The 22,231-nt window shown below is 37.7% G+C and overlaps 1 protein-coding gene across 31 annotated transcripts in view; it reads left to right on the top strand.

Annotated features, from left to right (window-relative positions):
- RIMS2 (regulating synaptic membrane exocytosis 2) overlaps nt 1-22,231 on the top strand; it is a 438,267-nt gene that overhangs the window by 70,464 nt on the left and 345,572 nt on the right. For 14 of the 31 annotated variants that reach the window (XM_004697445.3, XM_030884816.2, XM_045287777.1 and 11 more), the window contains exon 1: nt 12,834-13,212. The exons of the other annotated variants lie outside the window; for them this stretch is intronic. In XM_004697445.3, the coding sequence (XP_004697502.1) occupies nt 13,091-13,212 (122 nt within the window). In that variant the 5' untranslated portion in view covers nt 12,834-13,090. Of the gene's footprint in view, nt 1-12,833; nt 13,213-22,231 lie in introns of those variants that run through there. 31 annotated transcript variants of the gene reach the window in all.

The following is a 22,231-nucleotide window of genomic DNA, read 5'->3' as shown; positions in this document are numbered from 1 at the left end:
AGATGTTTTAAAATGTCTTTTTCTATTAATATGCTATTTCTAAAACTTGGTTATTCATTTAAAATTTTTATATTATGGAATCATTTTTATATATGTGTACGAATATATGTGTGTGTATTACTTAATGGTAATAGTGAGTATGTATTGTCTTAATGTGATTTACTTTTCTAATATCTATTGCAATGACTATGCAGAACTTGCAAACAAAAGTCATGATTAAAATGTTTAGTAAGGAAGTTAACAACTTGTAATGCCAGTGAGGAATGCTCGGGGTAGTTGTTTATCAGCATATGTTACAAAGTTCACGTTTGCTAATAAATGCCCAGGGGGCACACCACTCTGCCATAAACCTCAACCTGAAGGCATTCAGTTCAAACTTAGTGGGTCAGCAAATCCAATTTCCGGAATTAAGTGCCCAGCGGCACTCCACTCCAGTAAGCTTCAGTCTGAAGACACTCAGCTCCACTTCTGTGGGTCACCAAGTCCAGCTTTCCCAATTAAGTGCCCAGAGGCACCCCACTCCAAAAGCCAGTCTCCTGCGCACAAAAACACTCCTCTATACTCGTTCTCTGGCTCCTGGGACTGTTGCTGCTCCTCTTATGTTGTAGCTAGCATTTAGACCCGGGAGGTTCACTGTGCAGAGATCTTGGGTCCTTGAGCTCCACTCTTGGCTCTTGTAGTTATGAGATGCCCCCTCCTGCTTTTCAGCGCTCATTTTATGTTCAGCGGGATGGCACTCCAAGGAATTCTGTTCGCAGTTACTCGCAGGTGCATGAATCCCTCACCTTCTTCCCAGACCCACTCAAGGAAAGGTTGTTTGCGGGGAGTTAGAGACGCGGCTGGAAGAGCCACATTGAATAATTCACTGTCCCTGAAAGTATTATTCTTAAATGCTTTTGTGCTAACTTTGTGTGATCCTGTTAATCTTTAAGAATCTTAAAGAATGAATTAGTATCATTCCTTGCAAAATAGTTCAATCAGTGTTATTAAATTGCTATTGTTTTAAGTTTTGGGGTGAAATTTGTTAAGAATCTTATATCATCTGGATTCTTTCTTTAGTAAGAATTCTAGTTTTTTTTTGTTTTTCAAACCAGACAATAAAGCTACACTATTTAGAGGATTAACTTGTTGTTACTTGTAATCAGTTGTTTTTCATTTCTGTAATACATTTTTGAAAGTAGCATGTATTCATTATTTGACATAACTGCATGTTTTGAGGAAAGATTTTAAATTCTTTGAATGGAAAGGAGGTCTTCCAAGGTTGATTTGTAGGATCGGTTCTCATGGTGCTTACCCCATTACACAGTGCTTGAAATGGAAAATTAAACTTTAGTTTGACCTCCTCTCATACAAATTTAATCCCCTTCCATTTTTTTCTTCTGTTAATTCTTCTTTCTTTCTTTCATTATATTTTACCTGAGCAGCATTTTGAGTTTGTTTTTAACTTACTTTTCCTCAGTATTACTTTGAAATTTCCATTAAGCTTTACGTTAATCGAATCTTAGTTATTTTAGTGTTACTTTTCACTCTATAAGAATTTAGTAGAGCTGGATTGGCAAAATTTGACATTATATCTCTTAGAAAAAGTTTAAATTATCAGACATATAACCCAAACTGTAAAATTACAGAGTGTAGGGAATCAGAATTGTTATAAAGCAAAGTAACTATTTTTGATTTGCTTTTGTAAATTACTTGACATAGTTGAACATTTTGAGGTGTTATTTAAAATTGCTGTTTGGAAAATGATAAGAATTCTATTTCTTTAGCCACCTTTGGCGGCTAAGAATTAGATCCAACTTATCATGGAACAGTGTTAGTGCAATGTCCTGTATTATTTTCTCCAAAAGTAATGATTTGAGGAGATAACTTTATGTTGGTCTTATTGTTTGTATTTTCACACCACCTTTCCCTTTTAATTCAGAGGGTAATTATAGATTATAAAATGACTTTCCATTTGAAATCAGAGCATCCCTAGGACGTGGCTGCCTGACTTGGACTAAGGGAAGAGTACCAAGCTGTGGGGCTGAAGACAGAGACGCCAGCTCAACCCGTTGGACTGAAACTGCCATGGAAAAAATAGTGCTTCTCACTTATTTTTTATAAATTGAGCATGTGGATGCTAATCTAAATGTGATAGGATTCTACTAGATGGTTTAGCATGGGAGGAACATGACTTGATGTATGTTTTTGTGTGATAGTTCTAGTATGTGAAGAATGAGTTATTAAGTAGTGTGGCACAAATTGCTACAGTGAGTAGTTAGGGGAGGGCATTGAAAGGTTGACAGTCAGGAAAGAGGGGTTGTTAGCTGCAACGAGACCTGGAGTAGTGAGAAGGAAAATACTGATGAAACTAGGCTCCATTTTGAAGGGAGTATGGGCAGAATCTCCTGATAGTGTGGGTGTATGTGATAGGCGTGAAAGAAAGAGAGAAATTAAGGCTAACTCCTAGATAAGCATGGTATTGTTTTAATATTAGAAAAGGTGAGGGAGGGGGAGAGGTATGGGTGACGAAATCAAGAATTCTGTTTGGCCATATTATGTTTGAGATGCCCTTTGATTTCCATTTGAGATGCCAAGTTGGCCTACATTTGTTCGAATCTGAATTTGAGGGAGAGAGCAGGGAACATGTATGACATTATGTACAGCCACGTATGTCCAGTCACCAAGGGGAGCGCACACGGATAAAAGGAGCAGGGGAGGTGCATAGCACAGGTGTGGCAAGTCCCAACATTCGAGATCTAAGAGCAAACAAACATCGTAGAGGGGAAAAAAATGTTACAAAGCAACAGGAAAATCAGAATTTGATAAATGAAAAGGGAAAAAAAGCACTTAAGAGCCATGGACAGCATAGCATCTGTATAAATGCTACAGGCAAGTTATGTTAAATTAAGAATAGAGAATTGCTTATCGGGTCTATTGAATTGGGTCACGTGGAAGTAATTGCGGGCATTGGTGAAAGAAATTCCCAGGGAGTATTAGGGATAGCAACTTGCGAGGTACACATTGAGAGAATGTGAAATGAGAGTGTACATAGCAACTGTAGAAAACTTCTTCATAGAAGTTTACTGTCAAGAAGTGCAGGAAAAACGAAGCTGTATCCGAAAGGGAAGCACTTTAAAGATAGGCGGGAGGGAGAGACCCATCACTTGATTCATAAGGCTTGATTCGCACATAAAATGAATGTTATTCATTGACCGTGCAATGATCTTGGGAACCAAAGGGCTTCTGAAGTAGGCTCCGTCCCAAATACAATAGCTAATTAGGAAGAGGGTGGAGTGGATACAAAGTTGATAGATCGGGACTTGTTTACATGCTTTCCTCTATTTTCTATGATCAAGTTTGTACTTTGTGCTTTCACATCGTCATTTGGAGTAAGTGGGATCACGGATGAATCCTGAGCTCTATTTCTAAGAGGCACCCAGGTCTAGTTTTTCTAATCCCCCCCCCCCCCTTTTTATGGGCAGGATTAGATGGTAGTATTTGTAAGTTTGCATGAGTTTATTTGCATAAGGTTTTCTGTTTGGGCTGAACAAAGACTGAAGATTTTGTTCGTTTACCTTTCATCAAGAAACGGGAGCATGAAGAGGGAGGCTTAGATGTCTGCCAAGTTCATCCTCAAGTGCTCACTATGGGCCCTACGGAGTGAGAGATTTCAGGCCAAAAGAGCTATTTTCAGCCTTGTTTTGCAATACTGAGTCACAAGCAATTCATCAAATTCCAGATGACAGTAAACGAGACCAGGTTGGCCATGCTGTTCTTCCTGTAACGCTGTCTTTTCTTGGCTTCAGGTCCACCACGCTCTCCTGATTTCTCTTCTGCCTCTGAGGCTGCTCCTTCTCTGACTCTTCTGCTGACTTTTCCTTTACTTCATCACTTTAGAAGGAACTGTGTTCTCTGATGTTCTGACTTAGACTTCTTCTCCGCATACCCCCATTTTGAAGCTTTGCTTTTTAAAATATCTCATCTAATCTCTTGTTAAAATCATGACTAACATGCTGATGTTCCCAAATGTGTATCTTCAGATGAGAATTCTCTTTTGAATGGCAGGGTGGCCTATCCAGTGGCTTTCTTGATCTGTCTTTTTAACCATCTAACATACATTTAAATTCAACAATTCATCCTCTTCCCCTTGCTCCCTGTTCACCCCGCTGCTCCTTTAGCATTCTCGGCCTCAGCAACTTTTAAGACTGTTTGGTTACTTAAGAGAGAAACACAAGAGCCATTTTTGACTTCTTTCTTGACTTTCATATGCTACCTCCCACCCACGGCGAGTCAATCACTAAATCCTGTTGATTCAACACGGACCTTTTAGGTCTGTTCCCTTTTCTCCACCTTACTGCCATCACTCTCATGTAAGCCAACCAGTGTCTTGCTTAGTCTTCGCTTTCTAATCTCTCAGCATCCATATGCAGTGAGCTATTTTGATGTGTTTCTTGTTAATTCCTAAACTGTCCCTATCTGACAGGCAGGGGTTGATGTAGTTTCTGACTCAAAGGAGGCTTGCTAAAGAAAAACAGACGATTCATGGATTTTGAGGATTAGAAATAAAAATGCTCAACAGTTTTTAATGCCCTGTAGGATATAGCTCTTGTTTACTCTCCAGCTACTTGATATCCGCTCAAATTGTCCTGGTCGCTTGATTGTGTCATATAGGTGTCACCTCTTGCCTTAGTATAGGTTGCCACCCATATGCAGAATATTCTCTTGTCTCACTTTTTGCTTGGCTCTCAAATATTTCTTCCGTGATTTTCACCATGAACGGTACTTTATTCACGAATTCCCTAAACTTTTGATCAGTATTTATCGTCCCCACTAGAGAGTAGACAAAAAACGCATTTTGAAGACTGCAGTGATGTTTCTTCCACTGCCCTCCCTTCCTCCCTCTCCCCCCTCTCCCCTCCATATACTTGCTTGGTCTGTGAGCCACTATAATCTAAACAGGATTTGCTAGATGCAACATTAATGGTGCTCCAACAGGATTTTGTCTCTGTGTGTTTGCGTGTTATTTTAATATATGCAGAAGTCTTTGGAGAGCTACTGAAGAGTAAACTCATTAGGTTCAAACGAGACTCAAGCAAAAACTGTACTCATAGCTTGAAGTATTCAAGCAGAGGATATTAAAGAATTCTGAATTAATTGAAAGATAGGATAAGTTGACTATTATAGTCCCTTCCAAATTTTAGGCTGACTCTCAGATGTCTTCGGTTCCCATCAGGCTATGATTAAACAAGGAATTGCTTCAAGAATAATAATTCAAATTTCTACAGGGCTTGACTTCCACCTGCATTTTTTAAGACTTCAAATTCACACCAAATCACCTTTCCTATTTTTAGAAGTACCCAAACATACCACACATACTTCCACAGCCCTCAATTCTTAGACTCCGATGATCTCCTCAGGGATATCAGCTGTTTAGAAAGTCACTTGAGTATGAAACTTCACCACTGTTGGTGCCTTCTGCCTGAATTTCAGTTCTCAGTCAAAGATGGTGAATCCAAGGCTATAATCTTTCAAAGTGATAAGTTTTTTACTAGTATGGGAAGAATGACTCTCTCTTCAAATTGCATCAATTCATCATGTATATTTATTCAGTATTAAGTATAGTTTTATAGGCACTTCTCTAAGTAGTAAAAAACCAGCGTTGACCAGAATGGGAATTCCACAATGTTTAGTTGTGCTCACTCAGAGCCTGAACATAAATCAAGAAGCAGTCATTAGAACAGAACATGGGATATTGCAGAATTTCAAATCAGGAAAGGTATGCATCGGGGTTGTATCCTTTCACTATACCTATTCCATCTGTTTGTTGAGACAATAATTGGAGAAGCTGGACTATATGAATAAGAATGGAGCATCAGGATAGGAAGAAGAGCAACAATTTGTGATAAGTGGATGACAGCATCTTGCTTACTGAAATCGGAGAGATTTGAAGCACTTAGTTATGAAGGTCATAGACTATAGGCTTCAGTATGAATTAGACATCAATGTAAAGAAATCAAAACGCCTCAGCATTGGACCAATAAGCAACATGATAAACAGAGGAAAATTAAAAGTTCTTAAGGCTTTTATTTTACTTGGATGCACAATTAATACCTATGGCAGCAGCAGTGAGGCAGTCAAATGATGTTTTGCATTGGCAGATCTGTTGCAAAAGTTCTCTCTAAAGTGTTAAAAAGCAAAGATGTCACTTTGAGGAGGAAGGTATACCTGGCCATAGTCTTCTCAATCTCCTCATTCGCATGTGAAAGCTGGACTTTGAATAAGGAAGATCAAGGATGAATTGATGTCTTTGAATGATAGTGTTGGTGATGAACATTAAATATACCATTGACTGACAATATCTGTGTTAAACAAAATACAACCAGATGCTCCTTTGAAAGAATGGCTGGTAAGACTTTGTCTCATGCACTTTGCACATCTTATCAGGAAGGACCAGTTCCTGGAGCTGGACATCATGCTGGGCAAAGAGTCAGTGAAAAAGAAGACCCTCATTGAGGTGAATTGATGAAGTAGCTGCAACCTTGGGCTGAAGCGGCAATGATTTTCAGGATGGTGCACGGCCAGGCAGTGTTTCATTCAGTTACACATATGGGGTCCCTATGAACGGAAGTTGACGTGTTGCTACCTAACAACAACAACAACAAAAAGTTCATAGGAAGGAAAGAAAGGAAAGAGAGAGATAAAAGAAAGGGAGGGAGGAAAAGAGGGGATGGAGGAAAGAAGGGAAAAAAGAAAAAAGAGAAGAAACTAAGCGATGGAAGAGTGTTAGACAACTAAGCGCTGAATCACTGTGACCATGTGGCCAGTATCAAGCTTACAGTTTATTTAATTGAACCTAGTATATATGCTGGAAAAATGAGAATATAGAGAATACATTGTATTTTATGGGAAGTGTTCTGTATTGTACAAGTTAGGATGAAAAGAAAGTGTTTTAAACCTTATTGTTATGTTTTTATGGGATCACTTTTTCTTTAGCATTGAGCCTGATTGATGTTCTTAAAGCTTCTAAAGAACTTTTACTACAGCCAGTGTCACAGCCGAAAGAAATATTTGTATTTATGGAACATTTGGGAGAAATGACTTTTCACACCCACTACCCTTTTATTTCTCCAAGGCAGAGAGGAATTGCATGAAAGAACAAAACTGTGGTTGGCCCCTCATTGAAGCAAACTAGTACATAGTGTTTCCTTTGTTTCATGTTTTCCTGAAGCACAGTAATAGTTGTGCCAATGGCTATTATTTCGACTCTTTTTATATACTAAGTAATATACCCAGTATTATTTTTCTGAAGAATTTAAGTGCTCTCAGAATTTACTTGGTAGCAGAGGTGCCTTGTAGAGGCAGTTCGCATGCCCAGGTGTGAGTTTCTGGAGGCCTAAGGCTATAAACATTCGATACACTATGTTGCTATGAACGTAGCCATCAGAGATGCGGTGGAGCTCATGGATGTTGCTGGGGCCACCAATGGTTCTCTTCATAAGTATCAAGACTTGGGTATGTACTCAGAACTGAACACTCAACACTTAACTGCTATCAAATGGATTCTGACTCAGAGTGACTCTATAGGATAGAGGAGAAAGGCACCTGTGTGTTTCCAAGGCTGTAAATCTTTATGGGAGCAGAAGGCCTCATTTTACTCCAAGGGAGCAGATTGCGGATTTGAACTGCTGACCTTGTAGTTATGAGCTCAATGCATAACTCACTATACACCAGGGCTTTTTACAACTAGCAGCCTTAATAGTGAAATAACTTATGTCCCATCCCACCCCCCTTTTTCCCTCAGAAACTTGGCTTCCTTTCCAATAAAAGTTGAGTATCTAGATGTCATGATAGTTTCTCTGGGATTGTTGCTCTGGAGCTACAATCTAGAATTGGTAATCAACAGCCTGATTCTTACATCCAATGGGAAAGCTACTCCTTCTGTTGCCAACTCTAGGATGTGGGAACTGTGCTGGCATGGACAGCTCTGGCACAGGACTGCTGCAGTAAGCTCCTAATGCCGCTCAGAAGAACAAAGCCAGCGCCAAGCACAGGGGAATAATAATAGTGGCGCTTTGCTCCCTTGTAGAGCCTTTCACCATGACCCCCGCTTTTCTTTTCTAATTAGGTGATAGGCACTGTGTTTCCAGTGTGTCCTGCAGCAGTGGGGGCAATTAGAGGCAGATACAAGTGTGCAAGCCCTGGGAAATAATGGTACTGCAAACACTTTTGTGTACATCAGAAGACATTTGAGAATCAGTACAACTTAAACATACATATTATAAAAAGCATGAAAATTGCTGTAGGTAGTGTAGAATGTAACACTTTCTGCTTATTATTGAATTTTTGATAGTATAAAATGTATGATGAGACTTCAAAAAGTTTGTGGAAAAAATGGAATTAAAAGAGGATAGAGTCTTTCCGTGGACAATTTGAAGCCCTATTATACTACTTATCATTAGATTTACAGATTTGCACACTTAGGTCTGGTCTATTCTTTCTCTCTTGTGTCCTTCAGTTGTATAAACCAGACTTAATTGAGTTGTTCCCCCTCTGCCCCCCCAAACCTTTCACTACCTATCTCTCCTCCTCTTGTTAGAAATTTCATCATCTGTTGGCTTCTTTGTTTATTTACTATCTCCTGGTGGATATTTTTATGATCTTTGAAAAGAAAGATTTATAACCCAAAATGCCAGTTGTTGTTGAGTTGATTGCAACTGATGTTGAGCCGTGTGTGTGAGAAATAAACGATGCTTCCTAGGTTTTCCAGTGGTTGACTGTTTGGAAATAAGTACCAAGCCTTTTTTCTAAGGCCCTGCTGAGTGTGTTCAAACGTAGTTATTTCCTTTACAGAAAAACCAATTAAAGGGAATGAGCCACTAATCACCAAGAGGAACTCGCTTTACACTTGGTGGCTCCCAGACCATAAATGTTCTCACTAGCTTGGTTGGGTATAGTTACCAACATAATTATAGTTCTAACAATTGTCTGAAAGGTGCTTCCCCTTTTAAAATTTGCAGCATATTTTGGTGTATAATCTTTTAGCCTTCTCTTAGAGATTTTGAATATATATATATCCAAATATACATTTGGAAACATATATTTGGAAAGGTGGCATCAGTGAACACATCTACCAATACATATGGTACAAGAGTACTCACTCTCTGTTCTCCCTGCCAATACTTTGTCACTATAAGAGGCAAATTTATAGTATATCATTTGTTCTTATTTGAATATTTTTGATTATTTTAGATTGAACTCTTACATATATTGATTGAATTTTTAAATACAGTTTTAATGAAATTGTCTTTACTCCTAAACATTTCTTAATACTTCTTTTGTGGGAATCCTCATAAAGCACTGCTGTTTCCAACGAGGTTCCAGCTATTCCACTATGATAGCCACAGGGAACCAATTGTCTGGATATGAGAAGGTCACCTCGGTGAGAGTCAATGCCTCTGCAACCCTACCCCCACCCCAGGTAGCACTTGCTCTCTACTCTCATTTGCCAACTGCCACCGCCCTCCTGGAGAAATTGTTTGTAAACGCACTAGGCATAGTGGTGCTTAAGGGAAATACCTTCCTTGGGGATGGAGCGATGGCAATCAGATGTCGAAGGTGCGTGTTATTTGTGTAAAAACACAGTAATGCACATGTGGAGCTGATGTTATAGAAGGACATGCAGGATTCATCTTACTTTCCAGGAACAGGGTCGAGTGAATGTTGCTTCCCCTTCACATCTAAAGAACAGTGCCTGCAACAAGAAGTCTATAAATATCTGTTGAATGAATAAATAAGATAAATAAAGGATACCAAATTTTTAGAATTCTGGTCCAAGTAATTTGATTCCTTGTGAAGTTCATAAATATGCACTTCAGACTTTCTAAAGTGCATTTGTGTACATCCCTGTTTTCATACTCGCAATAATAACTATGTGCAGTATGCAATGCAGCTTACTTTACATTTGAAGAAACCACAACTCAGATGTATTGTATACTATGGTATCCTGAAGCATTGTAGGCACCTCAAATGTTCTTGTTACTTATGAGCCCAGGCTCTACAGAAAAGTAAAACAAATGTGAGCCCTAAACATTATTTGTAATACTCAAGGTATTCACACACAAAATTGCAAAGCCCATCCAAAATACTAGGTTGTTAAGTGCAGATATTGGTGACTCTTGTTATTATGAGTTTATTGAAATAATTTGGTAGGCTAAATTGAAAGCAAACCCAAAGCGCCCATAACAACTCAGAAAATAGCAAATTGCTTCATATCCCCTCTATGATATGTGATTAAAAATAATGAACTTCTCAATAAATTGTAGACATCCATTCGTTCAACAAATATCTATTGAGTACTTATTCTGTACTAACCTCTCTCCTAGGTAAATATGAGAGAATGTGGGTTCCACCCACATGGAAGTAAGTACAGAGTAAAATGAGAGTTGATAACTGGGGAGCAGATCTAGGTCAGAAAAATCCTTCTTGAGAACATGGACCTCTGAGTCCTAAGGATGAATAGGTGCAGGTGAAAGGTGGTAGGTAGTACGATGGGGAGGTATAATAAATCACGTCCAGGGGCTTGAGGGAGCAGAGAGAAATGGGCTAGTACTGCATGAGGAGAGAGGGAGAAATAAAGCCCCGGGGCTGAGGAAGGCAATAATATTGTTGATCCTTCAAAGGAGTCATTTTGAGTCTTATTTCCAATGTTATTTTCATCATATAGAATGTTTCTGAAACTCTTTCCGTGGCATTACCTTTAGCTCCAATATTGAGATCTATGGGAAGAAAAACATTTTTAAGCAAAATCTTGACAGTATTTTTCAGTATTATAATCATCTTCTTATTTAACATACTTGGCTCAAAAGGCTTTTGAATCGGGGAAGTGGTGGAATGCGTGCATGCACGCGCACGCACGCATGCGCACACACTACACTTGTATAAACTGTGATATTTACCTGAAAATAAAACAAAATAAACGTGCATGTTACCACGTAGGAAAATCAATCTGTGATCATAGACTTCATAATTTAAGCATACACAGTTGGTTCTGTGTGAGCTAAATGGAAGAGACCTATTTGGAATTGCCGAGTTAACAATTTGGAGACATTTTCTCTCACCCAGTCCCTTGATGAGGCCGCCAGCAGGAAGTTTTCCTATCCAGGTGGCATAGTTGTGTGTGTGTGTGTGTGTGTGTGTGTGTGTGGTGGGGGGGCATGGGGGACATATGTGTGCCCGTCTATACAAGGTAGAATGATGGGGAAAGACCAGAGGAAATGGAATCCGAAGTGCATTCCAGTGCATGTGACTGGCAGGCATAGGTGTGTGTGTGTGTGTGTGTGTGTGTGGCAGGGGGCCATGGGGGACATACGTGTGCCCGTCTATACAAGGTAGAATGATGGGGCAAGACCAGAGGAAATGGAATCCGAAGACCAGCCTTCATGTGTTCTACTTCTTACAAGATGTGTCAGCTTTAACTCCTTTAAACATCCATTTACTTTCACCTCTAAAATGGTAACAACATTAATGCTTGCACACAGCATTTTCTGGATAGGACGAAAGAGCAGAAGATATTTATAATCTCAAACTAAGTAGTTACACAGGTATACATCTATGTTGGACAAATAGACGCGCATGTTTGGAGATAATAGTCAAGATTCGGGGTACTCTTAGTGGAGGACAAACCTATAATTGAATGTCTTTGTTTATCCAAGAAATAAATAGTTTATAAATTTATATCATTACATATCTTTATCATTCCACAAAAGAATGAACCAGTTTAAAAAACGTCCTAGTGTAGGAAAGGGCTTATATATCGACAGTATTATGTGTGTGGAAGGAGATGAAGGGGTTAAAGCTAAGACTTGAGATAAAGAAAGGCCTACAGGAATAGAGTTGTTGAAGAAGGAGTTATTCAAACCAAGTGAAAAATATCAAGCATCTCTGACAATGAGTTGATCTTAAAAGTTCGGTTTACGTGTGGCCTTTAGAGCATCTTTTATAGAAATACGAATGCACCTGGGTAGAGAAAAACTTGATTTCAGTCCCTGGAGTTATTATCCATTAAGAAAGGGCCATGCATGATCTTAGGTACTCAGAGATTATTGGAGCCTTTAGTAAAATCCTCTTTTATTCTGTTCCTTCCTCTAACCACCACTATTAAATAAATTCATGAGCATTGATAGATCTCCTGGCCCCTAGTTGTGATTTTGCGGTTTGTATTTACTGTGTGTGGAGTAAGCTCATTTTAAACTTCTAAGGTATCGTGATTTAAAAAATTACTTGCGTTCTCATGTAGCTACTCTGTAGGACCTTTAGAAAGGATCCAGATTGGACAGTATTCCCTTAACAACAACAGCAAGTGAGGACATGAAAAATTCAGTGTGAAATGTAGATGAGTAATCCCATGTTTTCCAAATGCCCTTTTAGAGGTATGGCTTTATAAACGCAGGCAATCAAAAGCCTATCACCTGGCATACTTTTATTGCTTCAGGTTTTCAGAAGAAAGATATACTGCCCTTTTTAATTTTTCACCCGGTCTCTGATGCTCTGCAGTAGCCTGCATGCACACTAGAGAGACCTAGATGCTGTGTTGCTGGAGTCAATCATTTTTTCAGAGAAAGAGCAAAGGGTTGGGGAGATGCATAATTTCTCCTCCTCTTACCCAGTAGTACCATTGAGAAGATATCTTGTCCCGTTTTTATGACTTCTGAGATTTGATTGCTGGCAGCCAGATGTGCTGAAACTCCTGACGCCAGCATCTCTTCATTGCGTGTTTTTAATAGGCGTGGAGAAATATGAGTAGAGTACATGAGAGCAGCTCCGCTTCACACTTCAGCTGGGAATGCCCCCAGAGCTCACTGCTGCTTAGAATTCTTGCTACAGTCAGGAGAAAGCCGAAAGCTGCATGGTACTGACTCTTCCACGGCGGAATTAGAAGAATAATGACTGTACAATTAACTACCAACCTCTGCTCATTTAAGCACAGTTTTTACAGAGACCAGGAGAAATATGGAACTTGATTGGCATGTTTTTATTTGATGGTGACTGCAAATAGAGGACTTTAAAGACAGGTGGTAAGGAAAAATAAGAGAAGGGGAAAAAAAAGAAAATGCAATTTGAGACATTGCGCCAGGTCTGCAATTCTGTTTTATCTCATTTCCATGGGGTTTTTTCCTCCCCACCAAATATTTTACAAAACGAGCTTTTTGGACAAACGCTGACCAATGCACGGTGAGTAAAGCTGCACTGTATTTTATTTCAGTGTTGATATTTTCAGGATGATAACCTTTTCTGTCTGTGAAAACCGTTCAGCATGGAAATGCTTGTCGGGTTTTGAAAAGCAATGTAACATTTTGTATTGTATCTTCTTCATTTGACGTGAACAAGTAGAAGCAGCTTACTTCAGGCCTAAAAAGCATCTTACATTTAACTCGTGTGACCTCTGAAAGGTTGTCTCCTTTTTGGTTTTTTTCATCTTCTAATAATGAAAATGAACTTAAAATGTCTGATAGCTGTTTGTTTTTTTTCATGGCCCTGGCAGTGATTACATTACATATGCAGGGATGGGTCTACATAGTCGTATGTGATTTGTTGGAAACTGCGAATTAGCAATCATGCATGCTCTTTGTAGACTACATGCGGAAGATGTTTTTCAGGTCTAAGACATATCTCTATGCAGGGTAGAGCAATAATCACTTTTAAATAACCTATGCTCTGGAACTATTAATAATGCTTTTCAGGGTGGCTAGTGTGGAAGTATTCTTTGTTATAAATTCCTATTGCTTGTTCAGTCAGATTCTGTGTGTGTGTGTGGTAGAGGTTGTTAAATTATGAACATATGTTTTGATGGTTCCTCTGGCTTATACTAAAAAGAGAAATTCTATTAAAGAAGGCTTTTACAATGCAATTTTGTCACCCAGTTCTTCCTCGTGTAAGTTGCTTGCCTTTTGAGAATTTCTAATGTTAGAGACTTAGTAAAGAAAATACCTCATCTTTACTAAATATATGTGGCTGAAGATTGAGAAAGAAATTGAGAATGCACTGAACATGAGAATGCACTGAAATCTTCTGGTATTGAGGGAGAATTAAGAGTGCATCAAATATTGAATGGCTTGGCTGGTCTTCCTTGTAGGATCTCCGAGCAATCTGAGCCAGCTTATTTTAGAGTTTAAAAAATACCTATGATATAGTACTTATCTGTATTTAGCAAATGAAGAGGAAGCTTTGAATAGGTTGGCATTTAAAATGTTTACTGATGAAAATGCATTTTTGACCTTTGTTTTAAATATGGAATACCATCTCTTATTTTTTTAAAAAGCATTTCACTGATTTTCCTCATTGCAGTTGAGATTCACTTAAGTAACTTACCTGGCCATATTTAATTTTTAGATGTATTAAAATATATAATATTTTTATATTTTATGGAACGTTACATGGAATGTTAGGAAACATAGAATGTTAGGAAATTTTATAATAGGCTACCTATAGTATAAGATATTATTTTCTTTTGATTTTCTAATAGTTGGCTAGAGTGCCTGTATTTTATGACGAAAAACATTCTGAACCATGTTATATTAAAATAAAAGAGGCAGTATGGTTTCTAAAAATTTCCATGACTTGAAGCTACCAGAGTTTCAGCATTTGTACTCAAATCTTGTGAATCTCTTTTTAGTTTTATTTCAATACCTATTTTTAATGTCAGAATTTAAGTGCTGATAAATATTAACATTAGGGATGAGTGTCTAATCACTTTTGAAATTGTCCTACCAATAGGGTTGGTTATTCACTTTAAGATATATGTATTTTACAGAAACTGTGTACTTTCCTATAACTATGTCCCAGACTTCAAGTTTCTTTTATTATTGACACACCTATAGTTTCAGTGCCATTAAAATATTCAGGAATTTTATATTACTATAATGAAACATTAAATTATAGAATTTCTATAACTTTCATAAGAGCCAGATTATCTTACTTTGATTCTCTTAGCTACAATTATTTTAAAATGTTAATGAATCAATAAAAGAATTTATCCTTCTTTAGGAGAAAAGCCCTGTCTTTATTTGTTCATAACTAATTCGTCTTTTAAAGCATATGTTTTTTTACACAAATAGATTTACAGATTTTTATAAATAATCCACTGCTTGATTTACTTATAAAACCAGTCAAGCCAGTGATATAAATAGTATTTTATTAGAAGTATAAAAAGTGAAAAATAAGTGTCTATGAACTTGCAGTACTTTGTCCGATGGGATTTCTATGAGTTGGAATCAACTTGAAAGCAGTGGGTTCTTTTTCTTTTGGGGTACATAGTTGTATGTTGGCGATTTCTTGGGTTCAGGTCAAATACAGTCCCCCTTTAAAATGGGTCTATTCTGCTCTCATTTTTTGAAACAATGGCATAGGCATTAACATTTCCTTAACATATTTTACTTAAAAAGTAAAATATCAATTAAAAATTAATTCTTGAAAAAATCGGTAAACATGATCTGAATATGTCATTAGAAGACATGTTTTGACAACCACTTTATGTTCTTTTCCCCTAAGCAACAGACCCTTCAGTTTCATGGATTGGACATTCATGGTCTAGAACATTTCAAACATTAATTATATAACTAACACCACTGGACTAGTTAAAATGTTCATGCTCCATGTTTGCTTTGTCTTTTTTTTCTAAACTGATGGAACAAAGCCTCATAGAGGTGGACAATAATAGTATACATTTTTTCAACTGCGTTTCAGGAGAAGTCACTAGAGGAATAGTACTATGCATTGACGGCAGACCATATATTCATAGAAGGGGACCTTCCAGGTAGCTAATTTTAATCCTAAGTCTGTAACTTAACTTTCATCAGGGTTTAAGATGGTAGGACAGTTTATTTCTCGGATGTGTTATCCATGAAAGGTAAGACTCCCAATAATCGCTACAAAAACGCTCAAACTCTAACTTGCCAAAGGAACAAAGATTTAAAATATACCAATAATATTTACATATCATAGTTGTGGAACTGGAGATTAATATGGGTTGGTTAACTGTTTTATTACCTAATATATAATCAAAATTTATTTTTGAGTGAAAATAATTTGATTCTTTCAGACTTTTATGTTGAAACCCTATAGCACAACTGTTTTGTTTCTAATTGTTGTTCGCTGTATCTTGCACCAGTAGGGTTCTGGGTACCAGTGGAGGACATGAGGGAAGTGGCAAGTTGTGGACCAACTGTAGATCCAGCCCCCCCCCCCCGCCCCCCAGTATCTGCCCTCTTTCCCCTCATAAGCTCAATTGATAGATTTTGATGAAATACCATTTTAATTTAAATTCCTATTATCAAGCCTTTATATAGTAAACTAATTTTTCTTAAATTATTTAATCAGTACACAAAGATAATTGCTTTTGTTGAAGTAAAAAGTCCTCAAGTCCTGAATTCATTATGAAATCTAACGCGTGCTCTTGCCTTGGGAAGCAAACAGGAAGACTGGGATGCTGGAGGCACGTTTCCCGCAGAGTTCTCCCTACGCATTGAGTAATGGGTTGCTTTGGGCCGTGTACAAGTGCACATGGTAATAATTACTATGTATGTTAAATTATGGTTATGGGAAACGGACTTAGCATCCTCTGTGTATTTTCATTTGCTGATTTAGCCATCTTTCTTAAACAATGAAGTGATCTGTATCTTCTTTAAATGTATCTATTTCTTTGTCACTGAATATGTGACAGTGAATTTGCTGTGCTGGTTGGCCACACAGGGGCATAATATCACTGAATCTGTGTAGAGTGGATATTAGAGACAGCCTTCCTTTCCATTACATGCATATAATGAACTATGCAGATTGTCAAATCAAGAAAATACAAAGAAAAATTAATAGACCAAAGAATATTGAGATTTGTTGATGTAGCTTTTATCATGAATAAAAGCTTGGAATAATCCCAGTTCACATCTGCTGTCCTCCAGTCATAATTATCAGTACCTTTTTTTTTTTTCCATTCAAAATGTTCTGATTTGGTCATTCTGATTTTAAAAATGAGACATACATTTTAGATTCCTCTAGTTTTAGTGTATTATATTCTTTCATGTCAAAACATTGCCAAATCTCTAAAACATTAATATTTTAAATAAAATATATTTCCCCCCACCCCAAAACAAACATTTAATTATTTAGTCTGGTAGGGTTTTTAAAATCCTTTACACAACATAAAGCATTGCTTTGGTTGATAATGAAGCCATCGGTTTGTGATCAGACACAATTATTGCCCCAGACACTTGTTATTCATCATGACTCATTAGTGACTACCTTGACATTGAAAGAATGTAAAGTCAGCATGCTTACTCTTCATAGTTCTGAGAGGGCAGTCTGCACCGTGTGTGTTGTTTGGATGTGACATGATCATAACACAATTCAGTGTTCGTGTTAGAAATGTCATTCCTCAGTACTCTATTTTGAGTCAGGAAGTACCCACTGATTCTTTGCTGTTGAACATCCCCGAATCTCTAAAATGTTCATCCGAGAAACTGCATTACATGAAGAAGAACGTGGCATCAGGATTGGAGAAAGGTTTGTTATACAGATGACACAAATTTGCTTGCTAAAAGTGAGGAGGACTTGAAGTACTTTCTGGCAAAGACCAAGAACTGCAGTCTTCAGTATGGATTTCAACTCAATGTAAAGAAAATAAAAATCCTCATAACTGGACCAATAGGCAACATCATGGTAAAGAGAGAGAAAATTGAAGTTGTCAAGGATTTCATCAATGCTAATGGAAGCAATTGTCAAGTGATCAAAGAATGCATTGCATTGGGTAAATCTGCTGCACAAGACCTCTATGGTTGAAAATCCAGGATGTTATTTTAAGGGATTGAGTGTGCCTGACTATGGTATTTTCAATTGCTTCATATGCTTATGAAAGTTGGACATTCAATAGGAAGATTGAAGAAGAATCAATGCATTTGAATTGTGGTGCTGGGGAAGAATAGTGAAACTACCTTGTGCTGTCAAGAGAACCAACAAATCTGTCATGGACGAAGCACAGCCATCATGCTCCTTAGAGGCAAAGATGGCCAGACTTTGTCTCGTGTACTCTGGACATGTTGTCAGGAGAGACACTATGCCTGGTAAAGTAGAGGGGCGGTAAAAAAGAGGATGGCCCGGGACAGGATGGGTTGGCACATTGGCTGCAGTCAGGAGCTCGAACATAAGAAGAGCTGTGAGCAGTTGCAGGACCGGGCAGTGTCTTCTTCTGTTGGACACGGGTGATTTGAGTTGGAACTGACTGGCGGCACCTAGCACCAGCAGTTTGAGGCATGCACACATACATACACATACAAATCACATGAATGATTTTATTAGATATTATGTTTATGAAACTTTATGATTCTAATGTTCCATTTATATTTGTAATCAAAATGGCTTTCAGTTCAGAGATGTGCATTATTAAGGTTTTTATCAGATCTTTACTTCAGACCTTAGATCAGTCTCACAATTACTAGTATAAAGGCTCCAGCTGATACCCGTCTACACTCTTTAATTTATTTATTTTTTAACTGAAGGGACTTTGCTAAAGCTACTGCATTTGCTGATATCGCAGAGATAAATTTCAATGATCCTTTCTTATTATCAACTTAGATATGATCTTCACAGATCCTAGAAAAGGCAAAGAATATAGTCAGTCAGCCTCTTTCTATTGAATTTCAGCATGCTTCTCTGAATATGAAATGAACTAAGTGCAACCAGCTATTTTATATTCTTTTATGAATTACTCCCCAACATTCGCATCTCAAAGAAAAGAATTCCCTAAGTATGAGCTAGAACTTGTATCTGTTTCTGAATTTGAGCAGTATTCAGGATCTCAGAAATGAGTATAAAGCTTGATAAGGTGAAAGGGGAGAAGCCATTGCTCTTTAAAATGGTGGAGGTTCTGAGCTGTGCCTGGCCTTTCTCACGCGATGCTTTTTGCGCGGTGTTTTTTTATTTTAAACAGGAAACAAATACCTGCTCCACCATTCAAACTCACAGACTTTGGAGATGGCCAAGGTGGGGAGGGCATGGGAGGGAAGCTAAAGCAATGGGGTAGACTGTGTGGAATGGAAGATGGTTGGGAAAGAGAAATCAAGGAGCTGGTGCAAGGTAAGCTATTTCGGGTGGGGGTGGGGGTTGGGGCTGGTTGTTGACCAATAGTTAAACTGATGAGTACCAAGTTGATGATCTGATATGTAAACCCACACCTAATTTATAATAAGAACATTGTTTTTAAAAACATCTAAAATGACATGTGGGGCCCAGCTTGGGTTATAAGAAATACAGTTCAAAGGCTTTTCTATTCCACCACTGTCAGAGACACACTAAAGTACAGCTGCTAACTGAAGCCCAAATCTAGAACCCTCCCTTCTACTCTGACCTTTCCTCATGTCATTGCCTGTCTCTTAGAATGACAGAGGAAACTGGTAAGGGGCACTGCCACGCTTAAGCACGTATTGGTTTGTTCCTGGCTTTTCTATTGTAGTACCTTTAAGCTTAACACAGAACCTATGTCCACATGTAAGGGATGCTACTTTCTGGTATGTCACGTGGGTCACGCCACTGTGTGGTATGCTCCTTGTGTTAGGGGTGACATATTAACTAATCTCTGAATTCTTCACTCTTAGCATAATTTGGACTCAGCAATTATTGGATAAGTTAACATGCTCTTGTGAATCCACATTTTCTTTGAAGCAGAAACAGTGTTGTGTTATCACTTTGAAGGATTAAGGATTTAGGAGGAAGTTGCTATAATAATGTCTGGCCTATATGAGGTACTCTAATACCTCTTCATGTATGTAGATTTTCTTTAGTTTACCTCTCATCCACATACTAACAAGGCCAGACCTTGCTTATTTTCGGAGATCAGATAAGATCTGGTGTGTTCAGGCCATTCACTTTCCTTAGTTGATGTAAGCAATATTTTATTTTTCCAGAATCTAAGCCTTACACAATTTTTATTAGTTTTCTTACTATTTTTGGAGGGGAATACTTTTGAATGTTTTAAAATTTCCATTTTCAGTACTTTATTGCTCATATGTAAAATCGATTTTATTTTTACTATTAAAATAACCTTGTATCTTTGGGTTTTGTTAACTTTCTCTTGGAAGTTCTAGAACTTATTTTGTAGAGTTGTAATAGTTTATGTAAACTTAGTGATACCTGCAGAGACAAGCTTACCTATTCTTTTGCATGGTTATTCTGGCCACATATAGCAAGTTGGAACATTGTCCTTTCTCTGCTTTCTGCTATTTGAAACAGTGATGTAAGACTGGTGCTATTTTTCTCTTAAACATTTGATAGAATTCTGTAAAAGCAAGACAATTTGGACACGTGTGAACATTTTGATTCCTATCTTGATTTCCTTTGTAAGATTTGTCTGTGTGGTATAAATTATGTTGCCATTTTATCTAAATTGACAAATTTAGATGTTGTGTTGTTGTAGTATGTCTTTTTATCCTTTGATAGCCATTGAACCTAGAGTGATAACCATTATTGTATTTCTGATGTTTATATTTCATAAGTCATGATCTTTCTGATACGGGGTATGCTTGATCAATCTGGGTAGTATCCTAGGTCATCATATTTTGGGGCTTTGTTAATTTTCTGTGTTGTGTATTATTTTATTGAACCTGTTTCTGTCTAATTAGCCTCTTCTATCTAGTCTTGGCTTCCTTTCCTCTTTTCGCTGAAGCTTGTTAAGTTGGAGTCTTAGGATTTTTTCTGAGTCATAGATTAGTTAAGTTAAAATTTCTACATGTTTGATTAAAAAAACCAACGACCTGCAATTGCTCTTAATTTCTTATGTAACTCCTTTGTGGCCAGATAATTTACCCTTTATCTTTTCATTTCTTTCTTATTTGTTAAGACTTATCACCAAATATATAGTCTGAACTCCTTGGATTTTGTGGTCTATACACATCAGTTAGTATTTGGTCAGATCTTCTATAGCTGTAGTGTTTTATAAAAAATATATATATATTTCTCCATTGCTGAGAGAAGGATATTAAGTGTTTTGAAGATAATTACAGAATTTACAATCTTCCATTATAACTTTGCTAATTTTTGCCTTGTGCATCTGTACATTCTGTTACTCGTCACATACATATTCATGACTTGTACTTTTCTGATAAATTTCCTTTTTGATCTTGGTGATGTGTTCTGATCTTATAAATATTCTGATTTTATAAATATATATGTAATATATAAATGGGTGGCTCCAATGTGCATATATTTGTTTTCTCACAGTTTAAAAAGCCCGATGTCTGAATTTAGGATACTGGCTCTAGGGAAGGGATGATATCTATCTCTTTATCCATTCCAGGGGAAGATCCTTGTCTCTGTTCATTGTCTGTTCCTCTGTCAGCTCTTTTATACCTCAAAAGACACTTATTTGAATTTCTTGTTGTTCTGACCCATAGAGACCCTATTCACAACAGGATGAAACACTGCAAGGTCCAGCGCCATCCTAATGGCATAGTGATTACTTGTAGTGCCGGTAGCTATGAGGTCAGCATTTCAAAACCATTAGCCACTTTGGAGGAGAAAGATGGGACTCTCTACTCCCAAAAACTCATAGGAGCAGTTCTAACCTATCTGTAGGATTACTATGTGTTGGCATTGACTTGATGGCAGTGAGTATTTAAGACACACCACACATTAATACTGCCTCTTTAACCTCACAAAGAAAACCTGTTCTCAAATGGGTTTATAATCACAGGTATCGGGTTAGGAGTTACAGCACATTTAGGGAGGACATGATTTAGTCCATGACATCCCCATACTTCCCAAAAGCAGTAGTCAATATATATATTTTAAGAGCTACAAGTAATGGTCAAAGTAAAGTGAATACAAGATGCTTTATCTTTGCCCTGAAGAGAAATTTTCTTTTCCTCCTGCCTGAATCATAATGCACAGGATCAGGGAATAATCACTGGAGAGAAGTCATGTGTTCAAAGTGCGTCAATAGGCCAGCCCTCCTTTACAGTGGATAACTCTGAACAGGCCAAACCAGGCACCAGTCTTCACTGAACATTGAACTCAGCGTATTAGCCTGCCCTGGACGTAGACGACTTCTAGAGAGGCCCCTTTCCTAATACTTACTGCCATTTATTGGACATGTAATCTGTGCGTTGTCCTTTACATTAATTGCCACTGTGTCCCTTGAAGCTCTGTAGGAAGTATCATGAGCTCCATTTTACACTTAGGGAAACTGAGCCTCAGGGAACATATTAAT

Source organism: Echinops telfairi, unplaced genomic scaffold (genome assembly GCF_000313985.2).
Source record: "Echinops telfairi isolate 266 unplaced genomic scaffold, ASM31398v2 ScPeMD7_1;HRSCAF=3_0, whole genome shotgun sequence".
Classification (NCBI taxonomy): domain Eukaryota; kingdom Metazoa; phylum Chordata; class Mammalia; order Afrosoricida; family Tenrecidae; genus Echinops; species Echinops telfairi.
The sequence above is the reverse complement of the archived record's forward strand: the minus strand, read 5'-3'. Positions and strand labels throughout refer to the sequence as shown.